General features: G+C 40.9%; 1 protein-coding gene across 1 annotated transcript in view; it reads right to left on the bottom strand.

The window, feature by feature from the left end:
- TMEM164 (transmembrane protein 164) overlaps positions 1 to 18,069 on the bottom strand; it is a 184,902-nt gene that overhangs the window by 96,314 nt on the left and 70,519 nt on the right. Inside the window, exon 2 of the mRNA XM_003799740.3 lies at positions 8,940 to 8,989. Coding sequence (XP_003799788.1) covers positions 8,940 to 8,989 — 50 coding nt within the window. The remainder of the gene's footprint in view (positions 1 to 8,939; positions 8,990 to 18,069) is intronic.

The raw sequence follows: 18,069 nt of genomic DNA, 5'->3' as shown, positions 1-18,069 counted from the left end.
GTTTGGCGGGCCCGGGCTGGGGATTCGAACCCACCACCTTAGGTGTATGTGGCTGGCGCCTTAGCCGCTTGAGCCACAGGCGCCGAGCCAATGTGTAGGTTCTTGAAAGGCAACTGATACAGGTTACTTTCTCAAAGTTAGTAGCAAATGATAAGCACAAAACAGTCTCTAAGGCAGGTGTCCTCAAACTATGGCCTGTGGGCCACATGCGGCCTGCCTTGGACATTTATCCGGCCCACTGGGTGTTTTTACCACCGCTGCCTGTCCTGCTTAGCAGCCGACTCATCCCAGGGCCCACAGTCCGGCCCTCCAATGGTCTGAGGGACAGTGAACTGGCTCCCTGTTTAAAAAAGTTTGAGGACCCCTGCTCTAAGGAAATATTGGTTTTACTCAAATCTGAGTGAGAGAAATGATTCTGTGGCTTAAACGTTGTAAGTACTCATAGATAGCTCTTCAGGAAAAAAACCATTGAGATCAGCTAAATGAGTAAAATGAAAATGGCTCACATTCAAAGAGATACCGAACAGAACTGTATGTACAGACACAACACAACAAATAATTTGAGTGCTGCCATCTGAGCATCCACAGAGATGCAGAGCCAAGAATGGGAGGGATAAGAGGCCTTCCAAGGCAGAAGGCTACCAGGCTGGGATTAGGAGTTAAGAGATAGTAGAGATCAAAAAAGCACCGTGCCCATGGATGTGGTGGTGGTGGGCCAGCTAGAAACCACTTCCAATTTTAGCTCCATGTCCTGGATACATGCTTTCTGCGGAGGCAGCCTTTCCAGCAGCAGGCTATGGCAGCAGGACTTAGGAAGCCATGTGTCAACTCAGATGCACATAAATGAAGTACGGGACCCGTCTAGAACACTGGGGAACGCTCATTCCCTCTTGTCAAGTACACCATGGGAACCCTGTGGAGAATCCTGCCCCTATCCCCACTCCAAAGGGAATTGCCAGCTCCGTCCAGAACAGGCCTTGTGGCCTGTTATGTATATCACGCTTGTTTCCTGCAGTGACTGGGCATGTCTCCAGGAAGAATATGTCTGCTCCTGCTTAGCTGGGAAGCTGGCAAACTTAAGTATGGCTGGCACAGCAAAGGGCCCATAGGAAAAGCAAGAGACAGGTATACAGTGCTAGCAAATGAACCCACAGGACACTCTGGCATAATGACTACACCAGTGCCCATCTGTGTACACTGAGACATATGGAATTTTTATTAAGATGCTTTCATGCTTTAATCACTTAAATAGTAACAGAACAGCAGACAATATTCACTTCCACGTAAGGTAGTGATTAGGAATGTGGGCTCTGGAGTCAGAAAGACATTGATTGGTTCAAATCCCATGTGCACCACGTTTAAGTCACTTAAACTTTCCGAGCCTCAGTTTTCTTGATCTAACTGGGGATACTATTAGTATTTCCCATAGAAGTACAGATTTGTTGGAAGGATTAAGAGAGACGATCAATATGAAGTGTTTTCCCACCATGCCCAGGAACACCATAAACCTGATTATGAACATTAACTGGAAAAGGAAAAAAAGAACACTGACTCTGCCACTATGTAATCTTAGTCAAGCTATTTAATATTTCCTGCCCTCTAAATACTTTATTTGTGGTGTTTATAACATATTCCCTATCTCGCAGTATTACTTTATGGATTAGATGAGATCATTGAAGACAAAGTACTTTAAAAACAGCAAAGATGGGCTCAGCGCCTATAGCTCAACCGGCTAAGGCGCCAGCCACGTACACCTAAGGTGGCGGGTTCGAATCCCCAGCCCAGACCCGCCAAACAACAATGACGGCTGCAACCAAAAAATAGCCAGGCGTTGTGGTGGGCGCCTGTGGTCCCAGCTACTTGGGAGGCGGAGGCAGGAGACTTGCTTGAGCCCAGGAGTTGCAGGTTGCTGTGAGCTGTAATGCCACGGCACTCTGCCCAGGGGGACAGTTTGAGGCTCTGTCTCAAAAAAAAAAAAAAAAAAACAGTAAAGATGGTGGTTGGGCACAGGGGATCACGCCAGTAATCCTAGCACTCTGGGAGGCAGAGGCCGGAGGATCACTCAAGTTCATGAGTTCAAGACCAGTCTAAGCAAGAGCAAGATCCTGTCTCTACTAAAAACAGAAAAACTAGCCGAGCATGGTGGTGCATGCCTGTACTCCCAGCTCCTTGGGAAGCAGGAGAATCGCTTGAGCTCAGGGAGTTGAGACCAGCCTGAGCAAGAACAAAACCCCATCTCTACTGAAAGAAAAGAAAAACTAGCCAGGTGTTGTGGCAGGTGCCTGTAGTCACAGCTACTTGAGAGACTGAAGATCACTTGAGGCCAAGAGTTTGAGTTGCTGGGAGCCATGATGACACCATGGCACTCTACCCAGAGTAACAGAGTCTCAAAACAAACAAACAAAAAAGATTGTCAAGATTGTTTTGAGAAAGTCAGACAAAGATTTAGCAGAAAAATGCTGAGGAAAGTGTTCTGAAGTCTTTCTCCACCTGCTGCTCACTCCTCTCATCAGTCAAGGGCAATTTCGTGAAAGTTTCAATGGCATCCACCTTACAGTCCTGATCTATGACTTCCTATGACTTCTTTCTGTTTCCTAAACTTAAAAATCAGTAAATGGTACCCATTTTCTTCAGTTAATAATTTAAAAAAGACTGCAGTGAAATAGCTAAGTTCCTAAGACCCTCAGAAATTTAGGGATGGACTAAACAGTCATATCGTGGCTTACAAAAGTGTCTTGAACTCTATAAAGCTTCATGTTGAGAAATAAAGGTTTATTTTTATCTTTTTATTCCATTTTCCACAAACTTTTTGAAGTCCCCTCATGTTATAATGACATATAATTTATCTCAAAATATAAAGTTTAATTTAAAAAGATGTGGATGAAAAGTTTATAATAAAATGGGGAGAGACGATATCATTAAGTAAACAGAAAGTAAAGGAATAAACACCTGTCTTAAGAGATTACGGGAAAAATAGGAAGAGGGGATCAATAAAGATAGAAGATGAAAATTAAGTAGAGAAAAGAAACAAAATAAGGTAGAAGGAATAAGTAAATCCAAAATATGGTTCTATGATGTGACCAAAATCAAGTGCTCACTAGCCTGATGAAAGTGGGAAGAGAGAACATAAAAACATAAGATTAAGTCTAAGAAAGAAGCCATGACTACAGATGGGGAGATAGTTTTTAAATCCTAAAATCAGAGGATACTACCTGTTGATCTAAATTTATAGCAATAAATTTGAAAACTTAGAAGGGAATCATTTTCCCACCATGATCAAAACAGACCTAATAAGATCTGAATAGACTGATTACCATAGAAGACACTGGAAAAGTCATTAAGACATTGGAAAAGTCTAACTATGGGGGCGGAAGTCTAACTGTGGGGGCGCCCTAACACAGCCACACACAAACCCTTCCCCCCCCATCAAAGTCACAAAGGATCTGGCTAGCCACCCCCGCCCAGAAGTTCATGCCGAAAGACCCTAACCTGACAGGCAACCTGTGGAATGTGCCCTTCCCCATGGCCCCCAATAAAATTGGTCTCTAACTGTCCCCTGGGCCTAGATGCCATCTTCGCACTGTCCAGGCGGGTCACCCTCCCCTTTCAATAAACCTGGTCTGTCTCCTCTGCAGCCTCTTCTCTGGGCACCACCATTTACACCTTTCAATAACCACTGAAAAAGGCACCAAGACTGGATGGCTTCGCAAATGAGTTTCATCTGACCTTTAAAGGACACATAATGTCTCAAAGTATTCCTGGCCAGAGAAAAAGGGGCAGTACATTTTACATAGTCACCATAACCTTAATCCTTAAACCTGAGATGAAAAGATACAAAAAAAAGATTCCAATCTCACTTATGAATGCTGAAGCAAGGTTCTAAATAAAATATTGACAAATAGCATGTAACAATGTATCAATAATATACTATGATCAGCAGGGCTTATTTTAGTATTTTTTAAAAGTGGTTCAAAACCAGAAAATCTATCATTGTAGCAAATCATTTTATACTTAAATGAAAACCCCACGTGATCAATGGATTTAGAACAAACATTTGATAAAATACAGAAAACATCCTCCCTCTTTAAAAACATCTCTTAATTGGCTGGGCATGGTGGCTCACACCTGTAATCCTAGCACTCTGGGAGGCTGAGGTGGGTGAGCCCATGAGTTCCAGCCTAAGCAACAGCAAGACCTCTGTCTCTAAAAATAGCTGAGCATTGTGGCAGGCGCCCGTAGTCCCAGCTACTCGGGAGCCTGAGGCAGGAGGATCAGTTGAGCCCAGGAGTTTGAGGTTGCTATGAGCTATGATGCCAAGGCACTCTACCCAGGGTGAAAAAATGAGATTCTGTCTCAAAAAAAAAAAAAATTCTTAAGTTAATGTAAAAGCTATTTAACTCTAATAAACTATTTAATAAATATCAACAGCAAACATAGAAAATATTTAAATTTATATCAGTTTTAGGCAGAGCAACCCACCAGCACATATTTATTTAACTCTGAGTTTCTAGCACATGCAGCAAAAAAATGAAATAACTGGTGTAACCATCAGAAAGAGGAGAAAAAAACGAAAATAAAATTTTCAGGACTAATAAGAATTCGGTAAGATAGTCAGGTATAAGATAAATATTTTAAAAATCAATAACCTTTTATTATTCTAGCAAGAAGCATTTAGGAATAGAAAGAGGGAAAAAATATCCCACGCATAACAGAATAAAAGCTGCAAATTCTTTTTTGTTGTTGTTGCAGTTTGGCTGGGGCCAGGTTGGAACCCGCCACTCAAGATATGGAGCCAGCGCCCTACTCACTGACCCACAGGCACTGCCCTCTTTTTTTTTGTTTTTGAGACAGAATCTCACTTTCTTGCCCCCAGTAGAGTGCCATGGTATCATAGATCACAGCACCCTCAAACTCTTGGTCTCAAGAAATTCTCTTGCTTTAGTATGCTGAGAAGCTGGGACTACTTGTGCCAACTACAACGCATGGCTAATTTTAGAGACAGGGTCTTGGTCTTGCTCAGGCTGGTCTCAAACTCCTGAGCTCAAGTGGTCCACCTACCTCAGCCTCTCAGAGTGCTGGGATTACAGGCATGAGCCACTGCACGCAGCCTCAAGCTGTAAATTCTTGATGAATACACATAAATATATCAAGAAAAGTACAGGGTGGATAGGAAGAAAAAGATAAACGTAATTAAAAGACATGAAACAAAATATGAACATGTAGAAAGAAATACCTCTTCTTAGGTAAAAGGAACTATATAATTTAAAACTGAAATATAAACTTAATGCAATTCTAATTACAAGTCCAATAAGGTTTGGGAGACAAGGGCAAGTAAAAGCAATCTTAAAATTTCTGAGTAGGTGGCTCGGTGCCTGTAGCATAGTGGTTACAGCGCCAGCCACATATACCAAAGGTGTCTGGTTCAAACCCACCCTGGGCCAGCTAAACAACTGCAACAAAAAAATAGCCAGGCATTGTGGCAGGCACCTATAGTCTCAGCTTCTTGAGAGGCTGAGGCAAGAGAATTGCTTAAGCCCAAGAGTTGGAGGTTGCTGTGAGCTATGACGCCACAGCACTCTACCAAGGGCAACATAGTGAGATTCTTTCTCAAAAAAAAAAAAAATTCTGAGTAGGAAAAAGTGTCAAAGAATAGTCAAGAAAAATATTTTTTAAAGGTAATATAATCTTGGGCGGTGCCTGTGGCTCAAAGGGGTAGGGCGCTGGCCCCATATACTGGAGGGGCGGGTTCAAACCCAGCCCCAGCCGGAAAAAAAAGCTAAAGGTAGTATAATCAGTATGATTTGGGCACATGAATAGACAAATAGATGAAACAAAATAAACAGTCTATAAGAAGATCCTAGTATGTAAAACATTTACTAGTCAAAAAAAACTGTAGTTCAGATCACAGGGAAAAGTAGGGATTATTATTATTCTAGTACAACTGGTTACCCATCTCTAAGAAATCAATGTTTTTGGCCGGGTGCAGTAGCTCACCCCTATAATCCTAGCATACTGTGAGGCCAAGGTGGGTGGACTGTTTCAGCTCAAGGGTTCAAGATCAGCCTGAGCAAGTGCCTTTAATAGAGACCACCCTATCTCTACTAAAAATAAAAAACTTAGCTGGGTGTTATGGTAGGTACCTGTAGTCCCAGGTACCTCGGAAGCTGAGGCAAGAGGATTGCTTGAGCCCAAGAGCTTGAGGTTGCTGTGGGCTATAATGTCAAGATGCTTTACCCAGGGTGACTGACACAGTGAAACTCTGTCTCAACAACAACAACAGAAAAAAGACAGAGTCTATTTCCCCAGGCTAGAGTGCTATAGTGTTAGCCTAGCTCACAGCGACCTCAAACTCCTGGGCTTAAGCGATCCTCTTGGCCTCCACCTCCTGAGTAGCAGGGACAACCTGTACCCACTATAACACCCAACTAATTTTTCTATTCTTTTTAGTAGAGATGGGATCTAGCTCTTGCTCAGGCTAGTCTCAAACTCTTGAGCTCAAGTGATTGTCCTGCCTCACCATCCCAGAGTACTAGAATTATAGATGTGTGAACCACTACACCCAGCCTCTAAAAAACCAATCTTTCTTTTTTCCAGATGCAGTCTCACTTTGTCACCCTGGGTAGAGTACTCTGGCGTCATAGCTCACAGCAGCCTCAAACTCTTGGGGTCAAGTGATCCTTTTGCCTTAGCTTCCAGAGTATCTGGGACTATACGCCCTGCTATTTTGTTAAGAGAAGGGGTCTCGTTCTTGCTCAAGCGTATCAAACTCCTGAGCTCAGGGAATCCACCCACCTTGGCCTCCCAGAGTGCTGAGATTATAGGCATGAGGTACCACGCCCGGCTAAGAAACCAATCTTAACTGAGACTTGAAATCCGGAAGATGTAGAAGAAAAGAGTCATATCTGGATATAAAAAAATGTTTAAAAGTATGTGAAAATACATACTATCAAGAAAGTCAATACTATAGATTTGGGAAAGACAGTGTAACAGATGATAGACAAAGGGCTGATATCTAAGATATATAAAGATGTATTTCAAATTAAGACAAATATAAATAGCTCACAGGAAAATGGGCAGATGACATGAGTAGACAATAATAGCCTGTATTATAAATCAACAAGGCAACATCTCTTAACATAAATATATTTTATATAAATATTCATATTATCTATATACCTATATCTCTATCTATCTATCTATCTATCCACCCATCTAAATTGAAAACAACAGTATACAAGTGATGTTTAGTTCAGCACTCATTACAGTGGCAGAAATCTGAAAAGAAAATGTTTATTAATAGAGGCACGGCTAAACAAACTGTTGTGAACCCATGAAATATTTTGCAGCCTAGTAAAAGAATAAGAGCTATGCCAGTCGACTTTGATAGATTTATAAGATAGTGCTGAGTGAAAAACCAAGAAGTATATATAAGATCCTATTTTTGTAAAGCAATGAACAACAAAGCATTCCAAAATCCCCATGTGTGCATGCCTAAGAGAGAGAGAAGGAGGGAGGGAGGGAAGGAGAGAGAGAGAGAATATCTATGTGCATGGAGAAAATACGTATAGATACATACTGGTTTGATAAGATGCAAGATGCAAGAATGGTATGGAAAGGTGGAGAGGGCTAGGAATGAAATTAAAAAAGGAAAAAATTTTAAGAAGTATAAAATGCCCATTAATCATACTTATACATGTATATAAATGTATAAGCAATAAATTAAATTAAATTTGGAAAAGATACAATGAACACCTCAATATATAATACGATCTACTTATTAAAAAAAGAAAAGCAATAACCAACGTTATTTCTTGGTGGCAGCATTAAGGGTGATGTTTATTTGCTTCTTTATGTTTCTCTGTATTTTCTGTAATGAGAATTGTAGATTTTATTTCATTTAAAAATGAAATAAAACCAATAAATGTTCCTATAAAAACATTACAATGAATAATTGAGCTCATTTTGGAAAATCAAAGGCGGAAAACAGGGTTAAATACCCCTTTTCCTTAGCAGCTGTCCAACTAAGAAACATATGAAATCAAGATCCATTACCCATCATCTAGCAGAAAGTTACTCACCTAAGGCAGGAGACTAAAGTGGCTATTTCAAGGAGCTATTTGAAACAGCAAATGGGGTCCTCTCCCCCTACCTAACACTTTAATGACTTAAGTAAATCAGAAAGCCATTTATACCATTCTCAATTATCCAAGAATCTGCTAGGCTCTTTACTTCTTGTTCCCTCCCTCTGGCTTGTGGCCATTTCACCGCTAAGGGACAGCTCCAAAATAGGGGGTCGAGGAAGAGGAAAAGAGATGAAATTAATGCAGTCGATTTAGCTTCTCATTAGCAACTCTAATAGGAAGTCTGATAAGTGAGATGGTCACAACTCACCATTAAAACGAGGGTTCCGGGACTCTTCGTAATTTCATTAAAGTAAACTTGCCTTTAAAGAAACAGGATTTGCCTGTAATATACTTTAATGGATGCCTGCTATTTTTATGAAAGTTGGGATTGGAATAAGGTGATATTTTTCTCTCTTCACTTCAATGTGCACTTTAAGAAAAAAAAAATACCCATAAAAACACAGAAACAATGCCCTTCAATGTGAAGAACCCTAGCCTCAGTGGAGGAGCAGGATCACGAAGCCAAAATTCTTGAGAGAAGAGATGACTGGTGCCAGCATGCTCTCTCTCAAGAGAAACTTTAGCAGGGCGGCAACCTTGCAAAGGAATATGCCTTGTAGACAACCCCTACACCAGAAGGATTTGCTAAAAAGGATTTGTCGGGGCTTGACAAAATCACATCTCCACACACACTATTTCCCCTTTGCAGTGGGGCCCTCAGACTTCTGCCATCCGTTGGGGAAGTTTGGAGGCTTCCAACAGACGAAAACAGACTGAATAGCAAGGGCAATACAGCCAAAAACAATTTTCTCTTACTTGAAGATGACGATCGCTCCACGGCATGGAGGGCAGGCCAAGAGAAAGATCTGCAATTCAAGAATTAAGAATAGTTAGCAAGTGAAATGCTGGAGGAAATGAGACAATGTTACCTTAGCAATAACAAACAAAAACTAGCCAAAATTCTAACACAAAAAGAGTAACACAAAAGTTTTTTGAAGGCAAGCAGGTGGTTTTCCAAAGCACGTGTTTGTGTTTGTACATGCATGAATGTGTGCGCGTGTGTGTGTTCATGTGTGTGTGAGAGAAAGAGTCAAAGAGAGAGAGTGACAAGGCTTGAATTTTGAATGCTTCAATTTCAATATTACCCAAGTAGTGAGTCTCAGAAGCTTTTAACCTGAGGCAGGTAAAAATAGATTCTGAGCATGGAACACACACACACATACACACATGCCATCTGGTTTGCCTTCCATGAGGGAGGATGGGTTTATCAATACTCAGCACTGCCAAATTTAGGAAACAAAAGTATAGGATGCCCTGTTAAATGTGAATTCGAGGTAAACAATGAATAATTTTTTACTATAAGTATGCCCTAAATATTGCATGGAACAATACTTACAGAAAACATACCCATTATTTATCGAGAATCTGAATTTAACTGGGCATCCTGTATTTTATCTGGCAACCCTATTGACCTGCCACCTACATGTTCTAAACCTCCCTTTCATTCAATTCTTTGTTTCAAGACATATCCAGGTATTTTTACCCTTCTAGTCTCCTTCCAGGTCAAACCAAAAAAAGAACCTTGTCCTTCTAAGAAACACATCAGTTCTCTGATATTTGGTATGACTTAGGTCTGGGTTACAGCCCTTGAAACATTGTAGCTGTGGCAGTTTGACCTTCACCCATACAGTGGTTCTCAAACATCAAGAGAGACCAAAAAAATAAATAACTAGTCTCCCAGAAGAGCTTCTTAAACATTCATTCTTGGATTCTCCATTAAGAATTCTGACCAATTGAGTACATGTCAAATCTACGAATTAAGAAAGTACAGTGAAGGCTATGTTAACTGGTTTGGTGTAAGTATTTCAAATTGTATATAAAACCAGCATATTGAAAAAAAAAAAAAAAAGAATTCTGATTCCAGGCTCGGCACCCGTAGCTCAGTGATTAGGGCGCCAGCCACATGCACCGAGGCTGGTAGGTTCGAACCCAGCCCAGGCCAGCTAAACAACAATAACAACTGCAGCCAAAAAATAGCCGGGTCTTCTGGCAGGTGCCTGTAGTCCCAGCTACTTCGGAGGCTGAGGCAAGAGAATCGCTTAAGCCCAAGAGTTCGAGGTTGCTGTGAGCTATGGCACTCTACTGAGGGCAACATAGTGAGACTCTGTCTCAAAAAAAAAGAATTCTTATTCCACAAGTATGGGACCCCAGGAATCTGCATGTTTAACAAATGCCTCAGGAGATTCAACTAATAGCTTGATATGCTGAATTCTCTATCTTGGACTGAACTACTACAGAATGCAAGACTAAAGATTGACAAAAGAATGAAAATCATGTTTCTAGAGTCCTTTCACCTACTGTGACTTAATGGTATGGTTTAGAAATCATTGGCGTGTGCCTCTATCTTGTTGAGAGCTCTTATTAATATGTCTTTTCTGCATTGTGAGCTTGTTGGCTTTGCCGTGTATATGTTCTTTAGCATTTGGATATTCTCCAGTTCTCTCAGAGTCCACATTTGGAAGAAAAGAGTATCATAAGAAAAATCACCATAAGGAAAGATACCTGCTCGAATCCCTGCCAAGAGGAAGAGAAAGCATGGAAAGAGAAGGGTCTTTAAAAGAACATGGTCAGTCTTTAAAACAACATGGTCAGGAGTCCATCACCTTCATGATACCTCACCAAATAGCCTCTCCGAGGAAACAGGCATGGGTACCACGCCTTTTCTCCTGTGACCAAGTTGATTAACAGTACAAAGCCAAAGATAATTACAGGTCCACAATCCTTTATCGGCAACCCTTGATTCCAAAAAGCTCTATGAACTGAAAGTCTGTCTTTTTTCAAAGCTACTGAGACAGCAAAATTTGATATGAACTGAGGTAAGGCTATTTATAGACTTCATTGAGTCCACTTAAGGTGAATGCTCATGTTTTCCATAAAAGTCATAATGTACTTGATTGTGGGGTACTGTTCCAAACCCCACTGGGAATAAATGTAAAATACGCTACATGCGCTGTATTGTCTTTTTAAAATCAAAAACATTCTGGTTTCTGAAACATATATGGCCCTGATGATTTTGGATAAGGATTGTAGACTTGGAATTTCAATTATCCAAACATCAATTTATCCCCACTCCCCACCCTACCCCTCAGCGGCAGGCCAAGAAAAAAAAATAAACAAAGCTGGTATTCTTTATCCCTGATCCAGCAGTATAGTTACTCACCTTAGGCCAGGGACCAAGTTGGAGGCTGCATATAGTTACCCAGCATCAGGCCCATCAAAGACTATACTCAGAAGCTACAGTACACAGAGAGGAGACAGGGGCCCCAGCCACCTTGGAAAAGTCCTCAGCACTTCTGGAGTCACCAAAGTGTCCTGCCAGCAGCCTTCCTGAGCTTCCAGAATACCTAAGACACTTCCAACATGCTAAACAGGGAAGTAAAAATGTGACCCTGGGTGCCACGGTTGACTCTTACTTTTTGCTAAATCCACAGCCAAGAGAAGATGAGCAGATTCTTAGGGGCAAATTTCCTTTATAACTACATTTGACTGTAGTTATCCACCATTTCCTTATGCCAGAAGCCCAGGAACCTACTAAAGGAAATAAGCCTCCAGTCCCAACCCAACTGTTTGTCCTGTTATCCTCCAGCTGTCATGGCTCTAACTCCTTTTGAGACAGCTAATCTAGTCTTGACTCTTCATGAGTTTTCCAACAGTTACTTTCATGTGGCCAAGTCATTCTAATCAGCGCTTAGGCCCTTCTCATCTTGTCTGTCTATTCCCATCACCCGGATAGAGGATGTCTTTTTCAAGCAATCTTTAAATCAGATACATGTACACATATCAGATCAGCAGATTTGAAAAAGGACCCCAAACTCATCACATTCCATTTCTAGTAAACTCATGGCCTCCTTTAGCAACTTCAAAGATTTATGACACTGAATCTTCTCTTTATCGTGCTGGAATCACATCCATAATCACCATGAGCCAACAGAGCCATGTGAAAACAACATTTTAATTCTGAGGCCCAAGAGGCCCCAGCCTTGACCTGAACCCATCCCTGCTTTTGTCATGGGTTGGCTTCTAGCCATTTCCAAATTTTGGTAGCATGTGTTTCAGACTAGCAGACAGAAAGCTAAACCATCCTGTTGGCTGCAAATAGTGGGAAGAGAGGACACTGTGGAGTGCAAACAAGGACAGTGGGAAGATAAGGATGTATCTGAGCATATCCCAGCACCACTTTGCATTCATGCTGAAATCTGCCCAGCTCAGCACCTGATGCGAAGAGCATGAACAGGAAGCATACAGAGAGGGCGCTACAGAGCACTTCCACTTTCCCATCACCTGCGAGGCAGGCAGGGCCATGTTATTAAACCCATTTTTTATTTTTTTGGGAGACAGAGTCGCACTTAGTCACCCTCAGTAGAGCTCTGTGGCATCACAACTCACAGCAACCTTAAACTCTTGGGCTTAAGCAATTCTCTTGCCTCAGCCTTCCAAGTAGCTCAGACTATAGGCACCCTCAGTAGAGCTCTCTGGCATCACAACTCACAGCAACCTTAAACTCTTGGGCTTAAGCAATTCTCTTGCCTCAGCCTTCCAAGTAGCTCAGACTATAGGCACCTGCCATAATGCCTAGCTATTTTTAGAAACAGCATCTCGCTCTGGCTAAGGCTGGTCTCAAACTCATGAGCTCAGGCAATCCACCCGCCTTGGCCTCTCAGAGTGCTAGGATCACAGGTGTGAGCCACCGCATTCAGCCCAAACCCCATTTTTGAGATGAAGAAACTATGGAGAAATGGTTCTGACAAGCACCCCAAACTCCCCAAATTGGCAGTCCCAGAACTGCCAATTCAGTGCACTTTCCACCGCACACTTGACACAAATCAGGCCTTGTGGGGACTTTTTTTCCTTAGATTCTAGCCCTGCCCCTTGACCACCTGGCACACAGGGAGTCACCCCAATGGCCCCATACCTATGCCACCAGTCAGCTCATGAGATCTACTCTCTACAATGAAGTAGCTCAAAACACAAATCTAACAGGGCAGCAAATTGTGTTTACACAGATGAGTTTCAGAGTGACTCCAGTATTCCCCAAAGACGGGTTTGTTTTAGGTCTAAATTGCCTTATCTTTAGGTCTGGTGGGCACTTGCAATCTTTGAATCCCTATAAAATTAAGGTCTTTTTTATTGAGACAGAGTCTCAGTTTGTCACCCTCAGTAGAGTACTGAGGCAGCATAGCTTACAGTAACCTCCATCTCTTGGACTCAAGAGATTCTCTTGCCTCACCCTCCCTAGTAGCTATGACTACAGGTGCCTGCCACAATGCCCAGCTATTTTTAGAGACAGGGTCTTGCTCTGGCTCAGGCTAGTCTAGAACTCCTGAGCTCAGGCAATCTACCCGCCTCAGCCTCCCAGAGTGCTAGGATTACAGGCATGAGCCACCATGCATGGCCTTAAAATTGAGGTCTTTTTGACTGTTATTTTTTTTCTAGGAAAATTCACAGCTTATACTCGAAATCACACTCTCAACTTCCCCAGGAAAAATCTTTATACCACTACAAGGTTCTCCTATCCCAAAACTTGTAAATCTGGCTCTTTCCTCGGCCCCCAACGTAGGCACCAGCGGTCGTTCCAGTCAATGTTCTACCTCTGAACTGCTCTGGCTCCAGGTTCCCACCTTTCCTATCCAACCTCTCAGCCATCACTTGTTCTACTTCCCATTCCCATCCTGACAATTACATCAGTCCCGCATTCACTGCCATAATTGCTCAGCCTCCCATTCACTTTTGCACCACCTCCACCTTAAATTCAACAACCTACAGTTTCACAGCACCTAAGGAAAACAGCTTCTGTTCACAGGAGGAAGTGTGAGTCCTATAAGAACTGTAACTGGGAAGGGGGGTGCCAGTCACCACAGACCATCATAAAGGAGGGAAACAGCGAGTGGGAGTGGTGTTTGGCCTAGCATACTCGATGGCTCCCCAAGTACAGCCCTTCGTGTCCCAGTTCTCTTTGCTCCACCTCCTATGATGGCACGCACCTATCTGGGGATTCCTGAGGCCAAGTGCACATGACTATTTCTCACTACAGGGAAGATTAACTCATTGGGCTGCCCAAAGTCTCTCCTGTGACTTTGGGCTCTACTAATGCTCATACTCTAGGGCCCTCATCACCTTAGAACCACTGCAATAACCTTTTCACTAGTCTCTCACTTCAGGAATTCTTCCGGTAGAGGGATCTATCTAAAATGCCCCTCTGATCTACCATTTTAAATCCTTCCTGAGCTTGCTGTTACCTACAGAAAAAGGTTAAGTTCCTTAGCATGACAGACAAGGCCTTCTTTCCTCCATACTGGCCTCTCTCTCCAGCATGGTGGCCTCATGCATTATGCCAAACTGTCTCCTGATCATACTTCAGGTCAATCCATATGCTTCTACCACCTCATTTTCTAATAGCGTCAATGTATTCAATTACATACACATGCAACAATTTCCTCAACCAATATCCTCCTGTTGCACATGTAAGTTACACCAAATATTTTTAGTTCCTTTACTATTTCCTTAGTCCACATTCATGGACATTTTTCAAAGGATTAAGTAACCATTTTTTTTAAATGCAAACAATAAGAAAAATTTTATTGAGCTGTGTATATCTGGTCATGTTAGTGAAAAAGAATAATAAAATATCTAAGTTAAATAAGAAGAAAGGATGGAATTCAATACAAAAAGTCCAAATTAAAAGGCTTTTGATCCACAATACTAAACTGCCCCCCAGAAAGGTATTTGAATTGATACTCCTTCTAGCAACATATGAGAATGTGTTCTCTGCTGCAACCTGGCCAACAGGTGATTATCATTTGTTTAAAAGGCAAAACAAATACACACAATTGATCGTTTTCCTTTGGACATCTCAGATTACCAAAAATATTACACTATTTTCTTTTTTTTTTTTTTGTTGAATGGTAACTATGTACATTAATGCACTTCTGGGGTACAGTGTGGGGTTTTCACATGCAATCTGAAATACTTCCATCAACTGGTCAACACAGCCTTCATGTCATTTTCTCAGTTATTGCTTTAAAACGTTCACATTCTACTCTTAGAAAGATTCACCTGTAACCCTATAAGGTAAACCTCAGAAGTGATCCCTCCAAACCCCCTCCCTCCACCCATTCCCATTACACTATTTTCTAACAGGTTTATTGGCCAGCTGTATTTCTTCTTTTGGTATGTGACCATCTGTGCTCTATGCCTATTTTTTAACTGATGTATTCTTTTTTTATTGAGTTATAAAGGGCTATTTGTGTATTAATGACTTTTAGTACAGACTGTTTAATATTTATTGCAAATATTTTTCCCCGGTTGTTATTGTCACAGCTCCGCTTATGGTGGTTTTTTGATATATGGAAGCTTTTTTTAAACTATGTAATCAGATGTATTTGTCATTTCATTTATGGCTTCGGTCTGCATAGCATGCTTTGAAAATCTTTTACAACCTTGGAAGCTACTTATTGCTTTCTTAATAGTCTCATGATTTGCTTTTTAAAATTTACATCTCCAACATCAGTAAGTTGTGCCATTACTAAGTCTATTCGCTATGCCAGAATGGCTTTCTAGCTTTTCCTCTTGGTTAACTCTTATTTACTCTTAAAATACACAATTACACATCATTTTCTGGAGGAAACCTGCCCCAGTACTCCACAGTTAAAGACCCATGCTCAGTCTTCCCTTTCTCTTTCTCAGTTTACTTCCTTCTGTGTATGTACCATTTTTGTCAGTATAAGGAGATTACAAAGACACTTCCCTCAATTTAAATAAAAGGGATATAAGAGTGCCTACTACCCTGTTAGCCTTTAAAATCCCAAACTTGAAAGATCAGATTGTAACCTGTTTGAATTACAACTAAAGAAAGAATGGGGCTGGCCATCACTAAGGCATAAGGACAGTTGCAAATGTGTATTTGGTAGGGTCCACACCCAAGCTCACAAATACCCTGTTTTCTCGTCCCAAAGGCAAATTTCACCCTATTAAGAGAATGGAAACAGAATGAGTAGTATCGCTAAGTGGCTAAGAATACCAGCTTTAGAGTCAAGACAGACTTGAATCCACATGCTGGCTCAGTCACTCATCAGGACTGTGTGTGCCCTTGGGTGAGAGATTGGAGAAATTTTCATTGGTAAAACAGGGATTAAAAATAGTACCTGTGTCTCACAAGATTTTGGAAGAGGATTGAATGATATAAAGCAAGCAAGGCTACAGGCACAATGCAGCTAGTACTCAATACATATAACAGCTATAATTACTCTGATTTCAATAGAAAATCTATCCCTACTATAAGCCACATCAGCAACAGCGCTTATTAAGTTTTCTATTTATCTGGCATAGGTGGGACATTCCTAAAATTGATAGAAGCCATCTATGACAAACCTACAGATAGCATCATATTGATCAGAGAAAAACTGAAAGTGATTCCAGTTAGAAGAGGAACCTGACAAGGATATCCTCTATCACTACTATTCAATATAGTGCTGGAAGCCCTAGCCAAAGCGAGGACAGGAGAAGAATACCAAGAGGATCCAAATGGGGACAGAGGAAATCAAACTATTGCTCTTCACAGATGACATGACCTTACACCTAGAAAAGCCCAAAGACTCAACCAAAAAAAGACTCAAGGAATTAATAAAGAAATACAGCAGTGTCTCAGGATATAAAAATTAATGTACGTAAATCAGTGGCCTTCATATACACCAACAATAGTCAAGCTAGGAATCAAATTAAAGACACAATACTCCTCACAGTAGCACCAAAGAACATGAAATACTCTGGAATATATTTAACAAAGAACATGAAGGATCTACAGTTTTCTCTACAGAGAAAACAATAAAACACTGAGCGAAAAGAAATGACAGAAGATTAACTGATAGAAGAACATATCACGTTCCCGGCTCAGAAGAAAAAGCTGTTTACAGATTCAGTACAGTTCCCGTTAAATTGCCAACGTCATACTTTGCAGATCTTGAAAAAAATGGTTCTATGATTTGTACAGAATCAGACAAAAATAAAATAAAAAATGGAACAGTCAACACAACTCTACAAAATAAAAACAAATCTGGAGGCATTACCTTACCAGACTTCAGGCTATACTATAAGTCAATAGTGATCAAAAGAGCATGGTATTGGCATAAAAATAGAGACCTAGATCTATGGAATAGAACAAAGAATCTAGAGATGAAACCAGCCTCATAATGCATATCTGATCTTTGACAAAAATGAAAGCATCCACTGGGGAAAAGAATCCCTATCCAATAAATGTTGCTGGGAGAAACTGCTCAGCCACATGTAAAAAAGACTGACACTGGACCTGCACCTCTCACTACTTACAAAAATTAACTCATGATGGATAAAAGCTTTAAATCTAAGACACAAAACTATAAAAACCTTAGAAGAAAGTGTAGGGAAAACTCTTAACTTTATCAGCCTAGGGAAAGGTTTTATGAAGAAGACCCCACTGGCAATCTCAGCAACAACAAAAATAAATGGGACCTGATCAAGCTAAAGAGCTTATGCATAGCTAATGACACAATCAACAAAGTAAAAAAGATGATCTATAGAATGGGAAAAGATAGTTGCATGCTATGCATCTGACAACAGACTAATAATCAGAATCTACAAAGAACTCAAGCAAATCAATGAGAAAAAAATCATGATTGATGAGTTCTCGCCTACTGTGCACAATGTAAGGGTATTTAGTTCACCCATTGGTGAAGGGCTCAACTACAACTTGAACTTTACCTTAGAAACAAAAACAATGATCTAAACATTTGTACCTTAATATTAATCTGAAATTTAAAACAAGAAAGAAGAAAAAAAAATCAAACAACCTCATTAAAAATGGAGTAAGATGGGCAGTGCCCATAGCTGAGTGAGTAGGGCACCAGCCACATAC

The sequence above is a fragment of the Otolemur garnettii genome, unplaced genomic scaffold (assembly GCF_000181295.1).
Source record: "Otolemur garnettii isolate 467f Iridium unplaced genomic scaffold, OtoGar3 scaffold00155, whole genome shotgun sequence".
In the NCBI taxonomy this organism is placed as follows: Eukaryota; Metazoa; Chordata; class Mammalia; order Primates; family Galagidae; genus Otolemur; species Otolemur garnettii.
The sequence above is the reverse complement of the archived record's forward strand: the minus strand, read 5'-3'. Positions and strand labels throughout refer to the sequence as shown.